Source organism: Perissodus microlepis, chromosome 15 (assembly GCF_051167445.1).
Source record: "Perissodus microlepis isolate ML-2025 ecotype Zambia chromosome 15, ASM5116744v1, whole genome shotgun sequence".
Classification (NCBI taxonomy): Eukaryota; Metazoa; Chordata; class Actinopteri; order Cichliformes; family Cichlidae; genus Perissodus; species Perissodus microlepis.
The window spans coordinates 20,774,187-20,797,046 of NC_140475.1; the positions used below are offsets into that span (position 1 = coordinate 20,774,187).

At 40.8% G+C, this 22,860-nt stretch overlaps 1 protein-coding gene and 1 long non-coding RNA gene across 2 annotated transcripts in view; one reads left to right on the forward strand and one right to left on the reverse strand.

Moving 5' to 3' along the window:
* The first annotated feature begins 3,140 nt into the window (after positions 1-3,140).
* The window catches only part of trim54 (tripartite motif containing 54), a 37,081-nt gene continuing 17,361 nt past the window's right edge, over positions 3,141-22,860 (forward strand). The window contains exons 1-5 of the mRNA XM_084952723.1: positions 3,141-3,623; positions 4,860-5,038; positions 7,847-8,027; positions 11,187-11,282; positions 12,079-12,312. Coding sequence (XP_084808849.1) covers positions 3,432-3,623; positions 4,860-5,038; positions 7,847-8,027; positions 11,187-11,282; positions 12,079-12,312 — 882 coding nt within the window. The 5' untranslated portion in view covers positions 3,141-3,431. The remainder of the gene's footprint in view (positions 3,624-4,859; positions 5,039-7,846; positions 8,028-11,186; positions 11,283-12,078; positions 12,313-22,860) is intronic.
* Positions 12,079-22,860, reverse strand: part of LOC146372110 (uncharacterized) — a 30,938-nt gene continuing 20,156 nt past the window's right edge. Inside the window, exon 3 of the long non-coding RNA XR_014802704.1 lies at positions 12,079-12,298. This is a non-coding gene — a long non-coding RNA (uncharacterized LOC146372110). The remainder of the gene's footprint in view (positions 12,299-22,860) is intronic.

Here is a 22,860-nt window from a genome sequence, read left to right on the forward strand (position 1 = left end):
CACGATTTGTGTTTATTAAGTTATGTTGGCTTTTGTTGTTGTTGTTGTGGTGTTTTTTTGTTTTTTTCAGGCTCTTCCCGATGCAGTAAATTTAAAATAATACTTGCAAAAAAAATGGTGATAATTGAAAATACAGAAAAAAGGAAGTAATTGAACCATTAGTGAATAATAAAGAGCAATTCATTGTCATCAGAGCCATCAATAGATAATGAAACAGCTGCAAACGGTACCAAGAGAATAGCATGTGTGGTGGTGCTGGTGTTGACAACCATTATCACGTTAATAAACACTAAAGCAAAGCTTATATGGTAAATGAATGAGAGCCCAGTTGCATTTGGTGTTCGTAAGGGTGCAGGATGGGTTTTATTTATTTATTTATTTATTTTTTAATAAATAAAAAGTTTGTTGACAGGAAGGTAATCACAGAACAGTCACACGGAGGTCTTCAGCTTTAATCCCTGTGTTTGTATGTTTGGCTCACTCTGCAGCAGCCCTCCACTCCAGACTATTAATAGTCCCGTTAGCCCATTAGCAGCTTAGTCCTGCCGACTCCATTCTGTTGATTAGCAAATACTTCAGGGTTTTTTTTTTGTTTTTTTTTTGTTTGTAATTTTTTTGTCTGTCCCTGGGAACAGACCTCACTGCTGTATGCTGACAGGCTGAAGGCCACAAAGGGGTCTCTGGGTCACATTGTGAACGAGATCAGGCTTAGATTCTGCATGAGTAATCAATGATAGTTTACCAGGTCAGAGCCTAGCATGAAAGCATAAAAGTGATTGTAAAACAGTTAATTCATAGTTACAGTGTCAGACAGTGACAAAAAGAACATACACAATGTCCCGCCTCAATGTGCAGATAGTATACAGTGAAATAAATACAGATTCAGACTGCTTCATACATTTATAGACTTTACTATTCTTAATTTTAGGCCAGTAGTCATCTTTCCTCTGCTCTTTAACATGACTGCATTAATAAACTTCACATCTTTAGTATTTAATATTAATATTCACAACACATTACCAGTACCTCCTCTTTGACTCCCATCACCCTTTGGAACACAAACTTGGAGTAATTAGGACCCTACACCACCGGGCAGAACATGTTCCCTCTAAGCCTGAAGGAAAAAAGAAGGAACACACACATGTAAAGGAAGCACTCAAAACGTGCGGCTATCCTAAATGGGCGTTCTTAAAGTCAGCAAAGAGGCACAGAAAAGAAGACCAGACACCAACGAGGGAGGATAAGAAGGACAGACGCAACAACATTGTCATCCCCTATGTAGCCGGTGTATCAGAAAAACTTAGGAGAGTTTTCTCCAAGCATGACATCCCGGTGCATTTCAGACCCAGCAACACGCTCAGACAAAAACTGGTTCACCCGAAAGACAAAACGCCAAAACACAGACTTAACAATGTGGTGTATGCTGTACAGTGCAGCGAGGAATGCCCAGACCTCTACATTGGAGAGACCAAACAGCCACTTCACAAGCGCATGGCACAACACAGAAGAGCCACCTCCACAGGACAAGACTCAGCAGTCCATCTGCATCTTAAGGATAAAGGACACTCTTTCGAGGATGCCAATGTTCACATTTTGGACAGAGAGGACAGATGGTTTGAAAGAGGAGTGAAAGAAGCCATCTATGTCCACTGTGAGCGACCATCTTTGAACAGAGGCGGGGGTTTACGACACCAACTCTCTGCCATCTATAATCCAGTTTTGAGATCCCTTCCCAGACGCCTTAACGCCCACTCACATCCTGGGCCATCTGACCTCAGGAATTCGCATGATAAGGTGGGGCCAGGTTTCACAATGAACACACCCGAAACTCTGGCTGATTGGGACCCACACCCAGTTTCACACCTTGGCTCAGGCGATTAGAAGATCATCAGGGGGTCCTTTTGTCCCTCTGTGGGGGGATACTCCCACTAGGTTTATATCTGGGACTCTCCACCATTTGACCTTAGAACTGAAGAAGCTTCTCGGATGAGAGGTGAAACGTCTTCAAGTAAACTTAAAGAAGTCCAGACGCTTTTCTTTGCAAGCTCCTTTGAACACATTACTTGATTTTTCTGATCACATTTTGCCCTCACATTAGTTAAAATGACTTGAGTGGTCCATAACATGATGTTGTTGTAGTTGTAGTAGTAATCAGTCATAGTCTGTTAAGTTTAAGCCCCAAAAAGAAATTCCTCAGTTGTAGTCACATCCCTGCTTTGATGTCCAAGCTACTGTATAAATGTTATATAATCTGAGGTTTTCTTGCACATTTGACGCAGATATTCAATAAATGCTTTCTCCTGAGGCTGAGGGTGCTGAGGGTAAACAGTAGATGGCGTTCTTGAGTCCGTTATCTATTCTCTGACTGATATTTCTGTATTTATAGAGTTTAAATGCCCTGTAAGCCGTTGTTTGTTTGGAGAGAGACGCTTGGCCAGTGATTCTGTTCAGCTTTTTATTAGGATCTGGTTACTGACAGACTTTGTTTTTTTCTTCTTCTGCCTCTCATGCTTGAAGACTCAGTTGCACACCTCACATTTATATATTTAGTAGAGTGGAAAATGAACATTAAGTTAAGAACCAAACTAAAATTTTAACTTCATTAGAATTTCTTTTAATATTTGAACCATTTGGTACATTTAAAAAAAAAAAAATGTTGACTTCTTACTGAATTGAATGTCAAGAAACATAAATCAGCCGTGGGGGGAAAAAATGCTTTAATGTGTTGACTTGTACCCAGCTCATTATTTAGCAAAGCTTTGCTTGTTTGTTTTTAGTGGTTTCGATATTAAATATCTTTGATTAAATTATATTTTCACACTTTGCTTTGCTCCAAATAAGAAGGAGGCTTGTTGGAAAAATACAGCACAACAAATACTCCGACTTTCTGACTAATCTCCTGGTGAGATTACTCAGAAAGTTGGCTGAACAGAGATGTTGCATACTCAGCGTGTTCTGCAGGAACAAACAGACATCTAAGTTGAGTAATGCTTCAAGCTGTTTATGCCAGCATGCTAATCACCTGAAACTTTGCTGTCACAGGTTGCATTATGTCACCAGGATCCCCTCTGAAGTATCAAACTTCAGAAAAATAGAATAATTTGAACCCAGATACCGAACCCTGCTGTGATCCCCTGCCACTCCCAGACTTTCAGGAACGCAGTTTAGACAGTAACCCAAGCCAGAACAAACTGAGGAGCTAAAAATACCAACAGAGGGACAGCCTGGCTGCTGTGGGCCTGAGGTGTGTGGGAGGGTCTTTACATGGGCTTCAGGCAAGCTGGCTGTGGCATAAAGTGTTGGACAACTGGGGTTAGAAATGGCGCAACAGCTAAGTGGAAAATACTAAAACCAACTAACTTTACAGCCATTTGAGAGTAGAAGGGTGGAGCTTCCTGACGTCTTTGACATCTTCCTCACCACTGGAGGTGATGAGCTTTGCTCTCAGCTTTAAGCACCCGACAGCAGGCAGCTCTGGGCCCGGTGCTGGAAGCGGAGCAACCATGGAGAATCTGGAAAAGCAGCTGATCTGCCCCGTCTGCCTGGAGATGTTCTCCAAACCTGTGGTCATCCTGCCCTGTCAGCACAACCTCTGCCGCAAGTGTGCCAATGACATCTTCCAGGTGAGACTAAAAGAAAACAGGAGACGACCTTCTGGGTTCTTCAGTATTCAGCGATTACACTGTTAGTTTTAAAGGTTTTAGATGGATTTCCCCTTTATCTACACTCATCCTCAGAGTCTGCTGTGAGCTTAGATTCACACTACAATGTGATAGAGTGAAAACCCAAACAGACACCATTTATTTTGTTCTAGTCCACTTCCTTGTTAGCAGATAGTATCTGTATATTAAATATGCTTTTGAAATTTAGAAATCACATTTAGTCATTAATCAACACCAACAGCAACCTAAACTCAGAGGCTTTTTCTAATGTAAAAATATTTCTTTCTTTTAGCTGTTTCTTTACATCAGGTACGAGAATCTATGAAAACATAACCCCAATTTTAGCCAAACTACATTAGCTCCCTGTTAAATATCGTACAGATTTTAAAATTCTTTTGTTCACTTTTAAAATTCTGAATAATTTAGCGCCCAGTTATCTTTCTGAACTACTCCACTTATACAATCCCATCAGAGCACTTAGATCATCCAATCACAGGCTCCTAGCACAACCTAGGTCTCGAATGAAGTGGAGAGGTGACCGGGCCTTTGCAACCATGGCACCCAGACTCTGGAATAACCTCCCTGTTCATATTCGTACTGCCGAGTCTCTCCAGTCTTTTAAATCACGTCTTAAAACTTATCTTTTTACTTTGGCTTTTGATTCTAACTAGTTGGCTGTTCTAGCTTGTTGTGTTGTTACCTATTGTTTGTTGTCCTGTTTTATTGTTTGTTTTAATTGTCTCATGTTTTTACTGACTGTGAAGCACTATGGTCAACACTGTTGTTTTAATATGTGCTATATAAATAAATTTTGATTTGATTTTGATTTGATTTGATCATATTTTATATGCAAATACATTTTTATTTTGACCTACAAAATGTAATTTAGGGGCACAAACATTGCAGTTAAATGGCCAGACGTTACGACACACCTAACATCTGGCTCATGGAAAGTGGATCTGTGGCTGAGCTGAGGCCTTGACTGACAGTGTCAAGGCCAAATGTGGCCTGTGGAAAACTGCAGATGTGGGTCACATTTATTGCCATCTGGCTATAACTGTTTAATATAAGTTTAATATAAGTCAAAGCAGAGTCTTCCTCTCTCTACACTGATACTGGGTTCATATGTGCAACCAAACAGAAATGCACCAGAAAGCAGTCTGAAGCAGTTTGTTTCTTTTCCCCTCTTAAATCCAGTCAGCTAATCCTCTGTGGCATTCCCGCGGTTCCTCCAGTGCGACGGCCAGTGGCGGTCGCTTTCGCTGTCCGTCGTGCCGCCATGAGGTGGTGCTGGACCGCCATGGAGTCTATGGCCTCCAGAGGAACCTGCTGGTGGAGAACATTATCGACATCTATAGACAGCAGGAGTCCTCCAGGTGAATGACCCAGCGAGGGAGGGTTGAAAGAAGGGGTAGTAACCCAGGCAAATGATTCTTTTAGTGAACTTTTTAAGTCATCACATGTACATATTTGAGGGTCTTCAGGGGCACACTAGCATTGTAGTGATGCCTCAATACAGCCACAGGATTGCTCTGGTAAAGCTCTGCCTCTTAATTAATAAAGTCTAAGCAGAATTGTTTTTTTGTTTTGCAAATACCAGATACAATGGTGTGGTGGAGATAAAATACTCAGTTTGAGACAGTTTTTTCTACTCTTGCTTCTGTATGACGTCAATGAGAGGGTACTAATAATGCGCTCATCTCAGGCCCAGACTCAGTGGCTGGAATTACAGAAGCCCCACCCACCTACTAGTCAACCTTCTATTTGCAAGAGCCGGCCAATCAGGAGAGGGTTGTTTTGAAGGGAGAGAATCTGAAACAGCTTGTTCAGTCTTTGAATGCACTTCTCCAATAATATTTGTTAGTTGTATTAAACCAAAATTAAGTAATTGTACCATTGGACACCCAAGACAACCTGTTTTTATTTCTTGTGACTCACCTTCCTGTGTCTTCCTCAGAAACATTTATCTCATTAAACCAATCCTGATTCACTACTAACTGCCACGTCCAATCCAGGTAACTCACAAAAGTTAATCAGGGCAAGTTCATCCAACTAATTTATTTTATATTACATTATAATTATGTAATGAGATTAATACAAATCTAAGTAATCAGAAGGATCATTAAATTAAACATTATGCTGATTGTAAATCTTGAAATTCTTCGTTCATCGTTTAAAAACACAAGCATGTTCATTGAGTGTGCACTTAGCTGTGGTAATGAGTGACTGCCTGCAGAGAGCAGCATCGTATTTTATTGCAGCAGGTTTGTGGGTTTGCATGTTTGTCAGCAGAGCAGAGGTGATGTATGCATATACTGTATGTTGTGTTCTTGTTCATTGTGGCTGATATAAAGTATATTTAGCAGTAATGACAAAGCCATGCGTGCTTACATAATCAACGTAATCATAATCAAATAAACAACAACATTGTAGTGTTCATTTTTGGGTTATTTGTCTCCTTTATTTCCAGAGACATATTTAAAGACAAAATCAAGCACAAGTCACTCAGTTTTGAAGTACAGACTAAAATATGTTAGCCAGCCTTGAGACATGTGTTGGTTTTATATTTTATTGTATTTTCTTTATTGCTATATTAATACATTTTGATGCACAGGTTGATGATCACAGGAGAATGATGTGTTGTGTGCACAAGGAAACATGTTGGAGATATGAAGAGTAACAAGAAACATGTGATGCTTTCGCTGTAGTAACAGATTGTTACAGATTGTTGCAGGTAACACATTCGATTTTTAATAATAGGTAGACAGAAAGATGTTTAATATTTAGATTTTGGCTGAAGAAACACAAATTCTGAACAAGGTCTAAAAGTAGAGTCGTTTTTAATAAGTGTATCAACCAGAATCAGTTATCAAATATTTCCCCAGCATGACTCATGTGGAACCTGATACAGTAACTGTTCCACCTGAGTATAACCAATACCCGAGCACTGTAGAAATGACAGTATGACAGTTGTTTCCACATGCATGCACTTTGTATAAAAAGTAAAGCGTTTCAAGCAGAAGCCTCTTTAGTACATCTGCTCTCCACACTTACCACAACAGATCATCCTCAGTGTAAATATGCCTCTCAGAATAGAAGCTGAGTGAGTCAGTGATAAAAAAGAAGAGCGACAGTAGGACAGGAGTCCCCTCTTTATCCGTGTGGGTTAAAATAGATGTGATTGTTCACACGGATGTTCACAAATCTTTTGTAACTTGTGGTTTTCTCATCATTTTTCACATGCGAAAAAAATCACAACTTAATCATCGTTTCTGTCAGAGATGCCTGCGTCAGAGTACAAAGGACAGTTTATTTCATTAAATTTAGCTGTTGTTTCTCGGAAGCTACGTGGCACCAGAGTTATCCATGTCCGAGTCAGCTTCTTTTTTAAATGAAATGTCTGGCAGTGATCAATCTGGGAGGAGAATGATGTCAAATCACATGCGCAAAAATAAAGGAGACAGCAATGATAATGAGCTTTATATGCATACACTATTCTTGTATATATTAAAGCTATAATAAAGGAAACCAGCTGAGCTGTAAGTGAGCAGTGACATTCCTGATTTGCAGGTGGCAAAGGGACAGCTGCCACCTCTGGCAAAATCTTTATGCAGTTCTTCCATCATCCACTGACGTCAAAGTACGTCAGTGATAACAGAAGTAAACAAAGCTGCTTCAACAATACAGACAATGATGCCAAGTCTTGTGCATGCTATGCATGGGAATGAGATTAAAAATGAGCCAAGTTTCCTTTTAGTCACATTTTAAGGGTATTAAAAATGATGGCTAACAGCTTATAATAAAGAGCTACTTTGGATTATTTTGTAAGTGAAACACTGGTTTTCATCTGAACTTTCTATGTGATTTACTGTGCAACTGCCTTTGTAGCTGCAGGCTATCTGCAGGGGTGGGATGTTAAATTTAAGACATTTCTTACAACATTATTTATATTTACTGTAATGGAGTTTAAGACATTTTAATTACAGGCTGCTTTAAGTTAAAGATTGACTTAAAATATACTTTTTTCACTGCTAATATGTTAAGGTAAATATTAAAACTGACTACAAATGGGTGTGATATTGACAGAAACCTGTTACATAAACCTACCAGGCTTTTAGGTCCACATCCAAATTTCCCTGGAGCAATCCTTACATTAAACATGATATTTTTTTTGTATCTTGCAGACTTGTTAGCATGAAGCCAGAGCAGCAGCAGCAGCAGCTCATGTGTGAAGAACATGAAGACGAGAAGATCAACATCTACTGTTTGTCCTGCCAGACGCCGACCTGCTCCATGTGCAAAGTGTTCGGACAGCACAGAGACTGTGACGTGGCTCCGCTCGGCACCGTCTACATGAGACAGAAGGTGAAGGATGGTTACAGCATACAGTTTCTACTTCACGCCACTTCACGCCTGACTAAACCAAGTTGTTTTCGCTCTCCTACCTCTCCTTTTAACCAGTCTTTATTCTAACTGGCCGACCCTTGCAAACAGAAGGTTTAAACAACAGGTGGATGATGCTCGTATATTATAAATATCATGAAAAATGACATTATAGTGCAAAGAGTAGGAAAAATACTTTTTAAACGGTCTGACTAGATCCACTTTAAACTCGCTCATAGCACATCACTGACAATTAAGCACTACTGGACATTCCAATCTCCGGTTGCCTAGGTAACCCTTTGATGTGTTTACCACACTGTCACATTTCACATGGTGTACTTCACTGTTGCTTCAGTCGCTTGCTTAAAAGTTTGGATCTGTACACTTTGTTTCTGCAGCAGTTATTTTACATAAAGTTGACTGTCACCGATGTCAGACTTTCTGTGGTCACAAAATCTATAGAGACACGTATGCCTTCAATACTTTACTAATTCACTGCCCCCACACATTGAAATGTATGTTAAAACATAAAGCGCTCTAAATGAATCCCCTCAGCATCACCAGTACAAAACTTATAAAATGAATCATGATAAAATAGAACTGAAGTCAACCAATGTGTATCAATGAAGAAGAAGCAGCTCAGGGTGGAGGGGATGGCAGCCAGCTTAAGAAAAAAATTAAATGAGCTAATTACAATTTATACATTATCTAACTATGAAGTTAGACATAAGAAGATCACAGATAATCCAGTCAGCTTTCAAAATAAAACACTGCTTGCTGATATAAATGCCCCATCTTTGTTTTCCCAGGGTTCATTTGTGATTCTCACCCCTTATTTCCATCTCATACTTTAAATGAGCTCAGTCTTCTTTTACCTTCATTTAAGTTTATTTTCAGCTTAGTTGCAGAGAGCCCTGCTCCGAGAGCTTGGGCTTGTTTAAAGGTCAAGTCACCACAGAGTTGGTAAAATAGTTTCTACCATGAAAAATACAGGTAGGTGTGTTCTTACGATGACCTTTATCTTCCAGCATTTTTTATCTTATTTCTATTTTTACATTTTTCTTCTTCCTCCTCGGCAAGATGCACACCGGCTCCCACTGTGGAAACCAGTTAATGACTAAAAAGAGGAACACAGCAACTGTTAGGATGTGAAAATTTAAGACATTTTTTAACCTCAATTTTGATTATTCTGATCAAACTTAAGACCTTACATTATAAATGACTTTGTGTTTATGATGCAGCTAAAATGAGACCAAGAGCTGACTGATCGAATACCCAGAGCACACGAACAGCATACATATAACCACTAAAATCAAGGCTTCAGTACATGTGCATGATCATCTGTCCATCTAAACATCAGTGGCATTGCTCTGTGCACAGATTAAAAGTGCAACTTCTGTTTTTCAACACACAAAGTCACACAAAGACAAAGTGCAGCAGTTTTGTCATGCAGATGGCAGCAGCAGCAGCGTCCGGCATGTTATCGAGCAGTTGGCTTTGTTGACATTTCAGTGCCGGCCTCTCCATCTCTCACTCTGCATCTGATTCACTCATCTGAAATTTAGATGAGGCTCCTGAAAGTTGTTGATTCCCCATCTTTGTGCAATCTGAAAAACAAAAAAGTTTGGTGATCTCATTTGGCCGGCACAGAAGCGAGAGTGTTTGTTACACGAGCAGCTCATTGAATCGCACTCTAACTGTAAAGTGGCTATAAAAATATGCATGATGTCATAAGATACTCTAAACAGATGCATGTTGATGACTCATGTTGTTGTTGTGCTTGCTGGTGGCGGGGGTTACTAATGAGAAAGTACTTGTCCTGCGATTACTATGAGAGAGGTTTGAGTTAAAGTCAGCATCTGCGAGAATGATAAGACACTTTGCAGTCGACTGTCAGATTTTCTTGTAGGTGGAATTTATTTCTATTTTGTGTCTGTCCCAAAGCAAAAGTTGAAACTGTCTTTGCAGTCCAAAGAGAAGTAGTTTAAATATAAAAAACAAACAAACAAGGAAAATAGTGAAAAGCTCAAAGTAATCACGGACCTCTGATCAGAATTAAAGGATTGAAACCAACCATATCTGAACAAAAGTGCATTTTTCCAAAACACAAATCACACACAGACTGTTAAATATCAATAACATTTAAAAAAACAACAACATTGTATTTAAGAAAAATAGCAGTACTGGAGTGTTTTATTTTAGCATATAATCATAGAGGCAGGAAAAAAAGGCTGAAAATTTTATTTTAAAAAATTGAACTGGGGCTCCGACAGTATTTTATCAGCTTATAATGTCACCATGAATACAACAGAGTGCCTCTCAGTTAAGAATACCAGAATAACAGTGACGCAGTAGCTCATCTGGCTCATGGCTCGTCATAATTCACAGGTTACTGTAAAGTGTGAAGTACAGAAAGAACATGATGTTTTCTCGTCACTCGCTGTATCGAGAGGATTAAAATTCACTGAGAATGAAAAAATGTGACCTTGACATTAAGCAGAGTTTGGGTGAAGACCTTTGAGGTGATTGCCAATGTTTGTAAGTTTAGTAGCGATAAACGCCTCACCACTGTGTAAGATCATTGCAGCTTTGGTAGGATGTACTAAAATATAATGTCAAATATTTAGAAAATATGTAGGGAAACATCTAAAAAGTCATTTTAAAGATCTGCTCTGGTAGATCGCTCCATATCTGAGGAGCCTCAAGAGCAAATATTAGATAAAGCTTAAAAATCCCTCCTGAAACACATATTGGGTCATTAAAATCTGGGTAATGGGCTCACTTTTTCTGCATTATGATGAATTTAACACTTATTGATTCATTTTTAGTTGGTAGGTGTTAAAAGATGATTGCAATAGTCTAACTGAAAGAAAATAAAATAATTTATAATTGTTCTAGTGTCTTAAAATTTGAATATGTCTTGAATAGCTCTTCTTGGACTTGGGCTGGATGACATTTATTTGTTTATTCACTGGTAAGAAATAGCAGACATTTTCCTGACAGCTTATTTCGTTGTTGACGGATTCGATGTTATCAAAGCTGACGATTTCAAACACATTAGGTTTGTTTTTGTAATTTTTTTCCATGTTAACTTTAAGTTTCCATATTAACTGATGTCAGTGATGCTCTGAATGTTTGCAGACGGAGCTGAGTGACGGCATTGCGATCTTGGTGGCCAGTAATGACAACGTCCAGGCAGTCATCTCTCAGATGGAAGCAATCTGCCGCACCATAGAGGTTAGACATGAACACATGAGGCGCAAAGGATGCAATTTCATGTCTAAATCCAGCCGCTTTAGCTATACGAGTATATAAGGGTCGCTGAAGAAAACACAATGAAAGGGCTGAGTTAGTGTAAAATACTGAGAATAAAAACTTGAAAGTTTTGGGATTAAACTCATAAATTTGTGAGAAGAAAAACTGTTAAATGTAAGAAAGAAATTATACATTTATGAGGAAAAACTAATTTATTAGAAATACGCAAAAAATACAAGTTACAAGACAATGAAAGTTATATGAATTAAATTAACATAAAACAACTCGAATCAGTTACTGAAGCGAGATCATCACCACATCACCCTCATTGTTAGTCTGTACTGCCTTAAAAAACACAATTAAATTTTTTAAGGATAATTATTTCCTTAAAGAGACAAACAGTAATCAGTAGATGAAATCAGTCTATCCTGGATCAAACTTAGCTAATGCAAAATGTGGTGTGATAACATGAATTTCTGCAATAAACTGAAATTGATTTCTCAGTTACAAAAAAGGGCTGAAAAGTCATTAAGTTGCTGTGACTGAGGCTAGGTGTAAGAGCACACAGACTAGCTGTGTTGTGGTTTCTGTGATTTAGTTTTTGCATCTTAAAGGAAAGACACACTGGTTTGGGTGACATCGTGGTGGCTTCATCCATGTTTAATAATTAGTACTGGAAACAATGATGGTGAAGTTTAAGTGGGACTGATGAATAATATTAGATATCTGACACTAAGTGTTAGAAAATGACTAACACTGTCACGCCATCATTCTTTAGGAAAACGGCCAGCGGCAGAGAGAACACCTGAGCGGCCACTTTGAACGTTTGGTGGCCATCTTGGAGGAGCGGAAGCAGGAGCTGGTGGGTCTCATCACCAAAGAACAGGATGAAAAGCTCAAACATGTTCAGTCGCTCATCCGTCAGCACAGCGATCACCTGGAGGTGGGCGTCACGCTGGTGGAGTCAGGCATACAGTCCATGGAGGAGCCACACATGCCTGTGTTTATACAGGTGGGAAAAAACTGCAGTTTCACAAAAAGATTCCTTGTGTTTCCAGACTTGATCAAATATGACTCTACAGTGTTTCTCTCACAGTACACCTCCTAATTTTGCAAATGTGAGGTGTGTGTCTAAACATTCACATTTAAAGATATATACATCTTTGAAACATAAGGTGAACATCCTAAAATCAAATTTCTGCATCTTTACAAAGAAATATTTCTGTTGTAAATCAAAGTAAGGCATCAGCACGGCTCCTCGTCTTTCCCATTGCTTCTGTATCTTTCCACAGGACGTGGTTATTGTTCCTCTTTTCAGTAGGAGGACTGTAAACCTAACCATGATTCAAACCTCTGGCTCAGATGAAATGAACAGCTCACACAATAAGCCTCATTATGCAATCCATTCTAAGGGCCTTGTAATGTCACACTTCCTGGTGCAAAATACAAAAGAGAGTCCAGAAATCTCTGCCTCCAATTTTTACACTTCTAAGTCTTCCAGCAAGAGATTGATTCATTGATTCGTTATTGTATTTTTTTTATTGAATATTATTAAGTGGGCCAAAGATTTCTGCTGGAAAAGGGACCAGCAGTGTGGACAGACCTCCGGGGTCCAGGCCCACCCTATAAATCGCTGTACTTCTTCACTTCAATTATAATGTGCATTAAAACATACAGTTTGGTAATGGAAAACTTAAAACACCAATTTCATCGATGAGGTATTGGGTTTGCAAAAGTTGAGTGCTTCTGTAGCAATCGTGGTAACCAACATGAGGGAGGAGGACACTGAGTGGACGGGCTTGTGCTGGTCAGATTTGTGGAAGTGCTCCTTTCAAAGTGTCTCTTTGAAATTAAATAAAAGGTCATTTATCAGCTTGTCAGACTAGTTTTAAAGCTTTATGCTCCTTGAAAATTTGCAAAACAAATAGAAATGTGTTGTTCTAGTGTGTGGTGAGTTCACTTGCCTCCATTGCCTTCATTTTTGGATACATTTCTCTATGATTATACTAGCACGCTATACATATATGCTTGTAAATATGCATTGCATTTATTTAATTACTTTTTTGAGAATAGCAAAGTGGATTGAGTCGAATGCCTCTCCTTGAAAGTTGGTTGCTGGTCCAGTTTGCACACTATGCTGGTATCTAGTTCATGATGAAAATTTTTACAATTTACTAAATTTTTACTATAAATTTTTACTCTCCAATTTTAATGTACTAAAATCATTACTGCAATTTTTTTGTCCCGTTTAGAGTCAAACCTGTACTGCATTTAGCTTCTTTTTAAACCATTATTTTTTAGCTGTTCCATTACCAGCAACCCCACTATCATTACTCTTTGCTGTTTATAACTTTCAGATGTCTGTGTCTAACTACCTGAAGCGTTCGTTAATTACTTTGAGCTTTTCCATCCTAATCTATTTAAATTGACGATTCATCCAATATTTATAGCTAAGTCAACATGTTATCTGCTACTTCAGAGATCTATTTCAAACATCTATTTTATAGATTAGCACCAGCAAACCCTTTATTACTTTTAGCCCATCATTAAAGCCTTTAAATTTAGCCAACAGGTAATTACTGTTCATTTGTTTTCCAACCACTCGGCTGCCCTTTTAATGCCTTTTCTTTAAATACGTTTCTAGGATTTGTTCCCATAATTACAGTAAATACAAGAACAAATTAAAGCTGCAAGCAGCGTTATGAGGGCCCTCGCACCCCCGGCGCATCAAGCCACGCCAAACACCTAAAACCAGCACGTCCGATCTGATGTCACATTGATGAAATTCATGCCTTTAACCACCAGCTAACATTTCATCTCATTCAATCATGATTATAGTCGTCCCACTAGGTGGCACTCTAACCATTACTGACAACTGGCATAACAAACATTTCCGAGCTTGAGTCTCATCACGCCTACGACCTTTGGGAGAGATTGGATATTGTGTTTTGGAGTGACAGCAGATTACTGCTTTTTGGCGAGTGATTGAAACTTCATGTACCGCCATGACCACCCCGTTTCCCTGAACGTAAAAAGCTTCGCAATTTAACATAACAAAGGTCTTTAGATGCCACACAGTGGAGATCTCGTCAATCTGATGAAATCTCTTGGAGGAGTTCGTCAAAGTACGGTGCCTGAAAAGAGGGGAAAATGTCGCCAAAATGACACATTAAATTTAAAATGGCTGACTTCCTGTTGGATTTGGGATATTGCTCCAAGAGACTTTTTTGTACATCTTGATATCTCCTATAAGCTTACCAGGTTTCCGACTCATAAATAAAACACAGAGCAGGGGCTGATGATTTTGTAGGGGGCGCTGTGGAGCCATTTTGCGCTATTCAATGAAAATGATCACATAACAACAAAGCCTTTAGCACATTGGAGGTGTGCGCCAAATTTCAAGACTTTTTAAACTTTCCTAGCTCCTCAAAAGCCACTTCATTTTTCATGGTGAACAGCGTTGCCACCAGGGTGCGCCGTTGAGTTTAAAGTCACAATTTTCGCACTGAGGCATCATGAAGGACTGATGGTGATATTCACCGCTTTTGAGGTGTCCACGATGAACCTGTGAAAATCAGTACAACAAAATGAAAGCCATGACATTTCCTGTTCCCACTAGGTGGCGCTCTGCGTATTCGTGACAATGGGCACATCAATCTGTTCAGGGCGGGTCTGACATCACGCTTGTAAAGTCTGGTACTGATCAGACTGGATTTCATTGAGTTATACTAATTTGTTTCTTCATGGCAACACATCAAAGTTCGCCATGCTGCTGGGGTCACACCCTTTCGCGAAAAGTCACAGTTTTCACTAAAACCCAAGACCAACTCCTTAAGGCTTTCCTGGAGAAATTTGAGGCTGCAGAGGTCACCCATCACAATACTGTACCCCAAAGTGTAAAACATGACATTTCCTGTTCCCACTAGGTGGCGCTGTCCCTTATGTCAAATATGGCAGTTGAAATATGTTCAGGGTTGGAGCCTTATCATATGTGTGCTCTTTGGTCCAGATCGGACAATGTATGACAGAATGAGAGGCAATAAGATTTTCATGGCGAGTAATCGAAATTCGCCGTGGCGTCACCGCCTCACCGTATCACAAAAACTCAAAAGCTCCGCAATTTAACATGGCCCAGGTGTGTAGTTGACACTGACCAAAGATGAAGCTTATACGACCAAATCCCAAGGAGGAGTTCGAAAAAGTTCGAGGCATGGAAATGGCAAAATTAGAGCCAAAATGTCACTTTCACATCCAAATGGCGGACTTCCTGTTGGGTTTGCGTCAATGGGCCCACTGACTTTTTTGTTCGTCTTGGCATGGTACAGATGTGTGCCAAATTTCATAATTGTAGCTCAAACGATGTGGTCGTAGGGCTGCATTTAACAAGGCATAGGTGGCGCTCTAGAGCCATTTTCCAGTGCTCATATGTAAAACCATTAAAATACAAAATTTTTCACCAGACCTGGCATGTGTGCAAAATTTCATGAGTTTTTGAGCATGTTTAGGCCCTCAAAAAGGCCCTTGTTTTGCCTGAATAATAATAATAATTAAAGCTGCAAGCAGCGTTATGAGGGCCCTCGCATCCTGGCGTGTCGTGCCACGCCCAACACCTGAAACCAGCACGTCCGATCTGATGTCACATTGATGGAATTCATGCATTTAACCACCAGCTAACATTTCATCTCGTTCAATCATGATTAGTTAGTCGTCCCACTAGATGGCGCTCTAACCATTAATGACAAATGGCATAACAAACATTTCCGAGCTCGAGTCTCATCACACCTATGACCTTTGGGAGAGATTGAACATTGTGTTTTTGAGTGACAGCAGATTACTGCTTTTTGGCGAGTGACTGAAACCACGTGCCGCCATGACCACCTCGTTGCCCTGAACGTAAAAAGCTTCGCAATTTAACATCACAAAGGTCTTCAGATTCCACACAGAGGAAATCGCGTCAATCTGATGAAATCCCTTGGAGGAGTTCGTCAAAGTACGGTGCCTGAAAAGAGGGGAAAATGTCGCCAAAATTACACATTCATTTTAAAATGGCTGACTTCCTGTTGGATTTGGGATATTTCTCCAAGAGACTTTTTTGTACATCTTGATATCTCCTATAAGCTTACCAGGTTTCAGACTCATAGATAAAACACAGAGCAGGGGCTGTGGTTTTGAAATTTTGTAGGGGGCGCTGTGGAGCCATTTTGCGCTATTCAAGGAAAATGGTTACATAACAACAAAGCGTTCATCACATTGGAGGTGTGGGCCAAATTTAAAGCCTATATAAACTTTCCAAGCCCCTCAAAAGCCACTTCATCTTTCATGGTGAACTGCGCTGCCACCAGGGTGCGCCGTTTAGTTTAAAGTCACAATTTTCGCACTGAAGCATCACGAGGGACCCATGTTAATATTCACCGCTTTTGAGGTGTCCACGATGAACCTGTGAAAATCAGTACAACAAAGTGAAAGACATGACATTTCCTGTTGCCACTAGATGGCGCTCTGCTTACTCCTGACAATGGGCACATCAATCTGTTCAGGGCGGGTATGACATCACGCCTGTAAAGTCTGGTACTGATCAGACTGGATTTCATTGAGTTATACTAATTTGTTTCTTCATGGCGAGACATGAAAGTTCGCCATGCTGCTGGGGTCACACCCTTTCGCGAAAAGTCACAGTTTTCACTGTAACCCAAGACCAACTCCTTAAGGCTTTCCTGGAGAAATTTGAGGCTGCAGATGTCACCCATCACAATACTGTACCCCAAAGTGTAAAACATGACATTTCCTGTTCCCACTAGGTGGCGCTGTCCTAGATGTCAAATATGGCAGTTGAAATATGTTCAGGGGTGGAGCCTTATCATATGTGTGCTCTTTGGTCCAGATCAGACAATGTATGACAGAATGAGAGGCAATAAGATTTTCATGGCGAGTCATCGAAATTCGCTGTGGCGCCACGGCCTCAGTGTATTGTGAAAACTCAAAAGCTCCGCAATTTAACATGGCCCAGGTGTGTAGTTGACACTGACCAAAGATGAAGCTTATACGACCAAATCCCAAGGAGGAGTTCGTTAAAGTACAAGGCATGGAAACGGTAAAATCAGAGCCAAAATGTCACCTTCAATCCAAAATGGCGGACTTCCAGTTGGGTTTAGGACATGGCCATAATAGACATTTTTGTGCGTCTGCTAACGATAGATATGTGTTCCAATTTTCATACATGTAGGTCATACCCACACCGGGGGCTCGCGTTTTAGATTTTTCTAGGTGGCGCTACTGAGCCAATTTTCCCTGGCCATGTCTGAGGACATTAAAATACGTAAATTTTCACCAGACCTGACGCGTGTGCAAAATTTCATGAGTTTTTGAGCATGTTTAGGCACCCAAAAGGCCGATTCATTTGCCGAAATAATAATAATAATAATAATTAAAGCTGCAAGCAGCGTTATGAGGGCCCTCGCACCCCCGGCGTGTCGAGCCACGCCCAACACCTGAAACCAGCACGTCCGATCTGATGTCACATTGATGGAATTCATGCATTTAACCACCAGCTAACATTTCACCTCGTTCAATCATGATTAGTTAGTCGTCCCACTAGGTGGCGCTCTAACCATTAATGACAAATGGCATAACAAACATTTCCGAGCTCGAGTCTCATCACGCCTATGACCTTTGGGAGAGATTGAACATTGTGTTTTTGAGTGACAGCAGATTACTGCTTTTTGGCGAGTGACTGAAACCACGTGCCGCCATGACCACCCCGTTTCCCTGAATGTAAAAAGCTTCGCAATTTAACATCACAAAGGTCTTTAGATTCCACACACTGGAGATTGCATCAATCTGATGAAATCCCTTGGAGGAGTTCGTCAAAGTACGGTGCCTGAAAAGAGGGGAAAATGTCGCCAAAATTACACATTAATTTTAAAATGGCTGACTTCCTGTTGGATTTGGGGTATTGCTCCAAGAGACTTTTTTGTACATCTTGAGATCTCCTATAAGCTTACCAGGTTTCAGACTCATAGATAAAACACAGAGCAGGGGCTGTGGTTTTGAAAATTTGTAGGGGGCGCTGTGGAGCCATTTTGCGCTATTCAAGGAAAATGGTTACATAAAAACAAAGCGTTCATCACATTGGAGGTGTGGGCCAAATTTAAAGCCTATATAAACTTTCCAAGCCCCTCAAAAGCCACTTCATTTTTCATGGTCAACCGCCTTACCACCAGGGTGCGCCGTTCAGTTTAAAGTCACAATTTTCGCACTGAAGCATCATGAGGCACTGATGGTGATATTCACCGCTTTTGAGGTGGCCACGATGAACCTGTGAAAATCAGTACAACAAAGTGAAAGCCATGACATTTCCTGTTGCCACTAGGTGGCGCTCTGCGTATTCCTGACAATGGGCACATCAATCTGTTCAGGGCGGGTCTGACATCATGCCTGTAAAGTCTGGTTCTGATCAGACTGGATTTCATTGAGTTATACTAATTTGTTTCTCCATGGCGAGACATCAAAGTTCGCCATTCTGCTGGGGTCATACCCTTTTACGAAAAGTCACAGTTTTCACTGTAACCCAAGACCAACTCCTTAAGGCTTTCCTGGAGAAATTTGAGGCTGGAGATGTCACCCATCACAATACTGTACCCCAAAGTGTAAAACATGACATTTCCTGTTCCCACTAGGTGGCGCTGTCCCTGATGTCAAATATGGCAGTTGAAATATGGTCAGGGGTGGAGCCTTATCATATGTGTACTCTTTGGTCCAGATTGGACAATGTATGACAGAATGAGAGGCAATACGATTTTCATGGCGAGTCATCGAAATTAGCCGCGGCGCCACGGCGTCACCGTATTGTGAAAACTCAAAAGCTCCGCAATTTAACATGGCCCAGGTGTGTAGTTGGCACTGTCCAAATTTGAAGTTTATAGGACCAAATCCCAAGGAGGAGTTCGTTAAAGTACAAGGCATGGAAACGGTAAAATCAGAGCCAAAATGTCACCTTCAATCCAAAATGGCAGACTTCCTGTTGGGTTTAGGACATGGCCATAATAGACTTTTTTGTTTGACTCTGAACGTTATATATGTGTACCGACTTTCAAATATGTAGGTCATACCCATACCGGGGGCTCGCGTTTTTCATTTTTCTAGGTGGCGCTACTGAGCCAATTTTCCCTGGCCATGTCTGAGAACATTAAAATACGTAAATTTTCACCAGACCTGACGCATGTGCAAAATTTCATGAGTTTTTGAGCATGTTTAAGCCCTCAAAAGGCCGATTCATTTGCCGAAATAATAATAATAATAATAATAATAATAATAATAATAATAATAATAAACAGAGCAGATACAATAGGGCCTTCGCACTGTCAGTGCTCGGGCCCTAATTAAAGCTGCAAGCAGCGTTATAAGGGCCCTCGCACCCCCGGCGCGTCGAGCCACGCCCAACACCTAAAACCAGCACGTCTTTGCGCTATTCAAGGAAAATGGTTACATAACAACAAAGCGTTCATCACATTGGAGGTGTGGGCCAAATTTAAAGCCTATATAAACTTTCCAAGCCCCTGAAAAGCCACTTCATCTTTCATGGTGAACTGCGCTGCCACCAGGGTGCGCCGTTCAGTTTAAAGTCACAATTTTCGCACTGAAGCATCACGAGGGACCCATGTTAATATTCACCGCTTTTGAGGTGTCCACGATGAACCTGTGAAAATCAGTACAACAAAGTGAAAGACATGACATTTCCTGTTGCCACTAGGTGGCGCTCTGCTTACTCCTGACAATGGGCACTTCAATCTGTTCAGGGCGGGTCTGACATCACGCCTGTAAAGTCTGGTACTGATCAGACTGGATTTCATTGAGTTATACTAATTTGTTTCTTCATGGCGAGACATGAAAGTTCGCCATGCTGCTGGGGTCACACCCTTTCGCGAAAAGTCACAGTTTTCACTGTAACCCAAGACCAACTCCTTAAGGCTTTCCTGGAGAAATTTGAGGCTGCAGATGTCACCCATCACAATACTGTATCCCAAAGTGTAAAACATGACATTTCCTGTTCCCACTAGGTGGCGCTGTCCCTTATGTCAAATATGGCAGGTGAAATATGTTCAGGGGTGGAGCCTTATCATATGTGTGCTCTTTGGTCCAGATCGGACAATGTATGACAGAATGAGAGGCAATAAGATTTTCATGGCGAGTCATCAAAATTCGCCGTGGCGCCACGGCCTCACCGTATTGTGAAAACTCAAAAGCTCCGCAATTTAACATGGCCCAGGTGTGTAGTTGACACTGACCAAAGATGAAGCTTGTATGATCAAATCCCAAGGAGGAGTTCGAAAAAGTTCGAGGCATGGAAATGGCAAAATTAGAGCCAAAATGTCACCTTCACGTCCAAATGGCGGACTTCCTGTTGGGTTTGCGTCAATGGGCCCACAGACTTTATTGTTCGTCTTGGCATGATACATATGTGTGCCAAATTTCATACATGTAGCTCAAACGATGTGGTCGTAGGGCTGCATTTAACAAGGCATAGGTGGCGCTCTAGAGCCATTTCCCAGTGCTCATATGTAAAACCATTAAAATACAAAATTTTTCACCAGACCTGACGCGTGTGCAAAATTTCATGAGTTTTTGAGCATGTTTAGGCCCTCAAAAGGCCGATTCATTTGCCGAAATAATAATAATAATAATAATTAAAGCTGCAAGCAGCATTATGAGGGCCCTCGCACCCCCGGCGCGTCGAGCCACGCCCAACACCTAAAACCAGCACGTCCGATCTGATGTCACATTGATGGAATTCATGCCTTTAACCACCAGCTAACATTTCATCTCATTCAATCATGATTATAGTCGCCCCACTAGGTGGCGCTCTAACCATTAATGACAAATGGCATAACAAACATTTCCGAGCTCGAGTCTCATCACACCTATGACCTTTGGGAGAGATTGAACATTGTGTTTTTGAGTGACAGCAGATTACTGCTTTTTGGCGAGTGATTGAAACTCCACGTGCCGCCATGACCACGCCATTTCCCTGAACGTAAAAAGCTTCACAATTTAACATAACAAAGGTCTTTAGATGCCACATACAGGAGATTGCGTCAATGTGATGAAATCTCTTGGAGGAGTTCGTCAAAGTACGGTGCCTGAAAAGAGGGGAAAATGTCGCCAAAATTACACATTCGTTTTAAAATGGCTGACTTCCTGTTGGATTTGGGATATTGCTCCAAGAGACTTTTTTGTAGATCTTGATATCTTGTATAAGTTTACTAGGTTTCAGACTCATAGATAAAACACAGAGCTGGGGCTGATGTTTTGAAATTTTGTAGGGGGCGCTGTGGAGCTATTTTGCGCTATTCAATGAAAATGATCACATTACAACAAAGCCTTTAGCACATTGGAGGTGTGCGCCAAATTTCAAGGCCTTTTAAACTTTCCAATCCCCTCAAAAGCCACTTCATTGTTCATGGTGAACAGCGCTGCCACCAGGGTGCGCCGTTCAGTTTAAAGTCAAAATTTTCTCACTGAAGCATCATGAGGGACAGACGGTGATATTCTCCGCTTTTGAGGTGTCCACGATGAACCTGTGAAAATCAGTACAACAAAGTGTAAGACATGACATTTCCTGTTCCCACTAGGTGGCGCTCTGCGTATTCCTGACAATGGGCACATCAATCTGTTCAGGGCGGGTCTGACATCATGCCTGTAAAGTCTGGTACTGATCAGACTGGATTTCATTGAGTTATACAAATTTTTTTCTCCATGGCGAGACATCAAAGTTCGCCATGCTGCTGGGGTCACACCCTTTCGCGAAAAGTCACAGTTTTCACTGTAACCCAAGACCAACTCCTTAAGGCTTTCCTGGAGAAATTTGAGGCTGCAGATGTCACCCATCACAATACTGTATCCCAAAGTGTAAAACATGACATTTCCTGTTCCCACTAGGTGGCGCTGTCCCTGATGTCAAATATGGCAGTTGAAATGTGTTCAGGGGTGGAGCCTTATCATATGTGTACTCTTTGGTCCAGGTCGGACAATGTATGACAAAATGAGAGGCAATAAGATTTTCATGGCGAGTCATTGAAATTCGCCGTGGCGCCACGGCCTCACGGTATTGTGAAAACTCAAAAGCTCCGCAATTTAACATGGCCCAGGTGTGTAGTTGGCACTGTCCAAATTTGAAGTTTATAGGACCAAATCCCAAGGAGGAGTTCGTTAAAGTACAAGGCATGGAAATGGTAAAATCAGAGCCAAAATGTCACCTTCAATCCAAAATGGCGGACTTCCTGTTGTGTTTAGGACATGGCCATAATAGACTTTTTTGTGCGTCTACTAACAATAGATATGTGTTCCAATTTTCATACATGTAGGTCATACCCATACCGGGGGCTCGCCTTTTAGATTTTCCTAGGTGGCGCTACTGAGCCAATTCTCCCTGGCCATGTCTGAGGACATTAAAATACGTAATTTTTCACCAGACCAGACGCGTGTGCAAAATTTCATGAGTTTTTGAGCATGTTTAGGCCCTCAAAAAGGCCCTTGTTTTACCTGAATAATAATAATAATAATA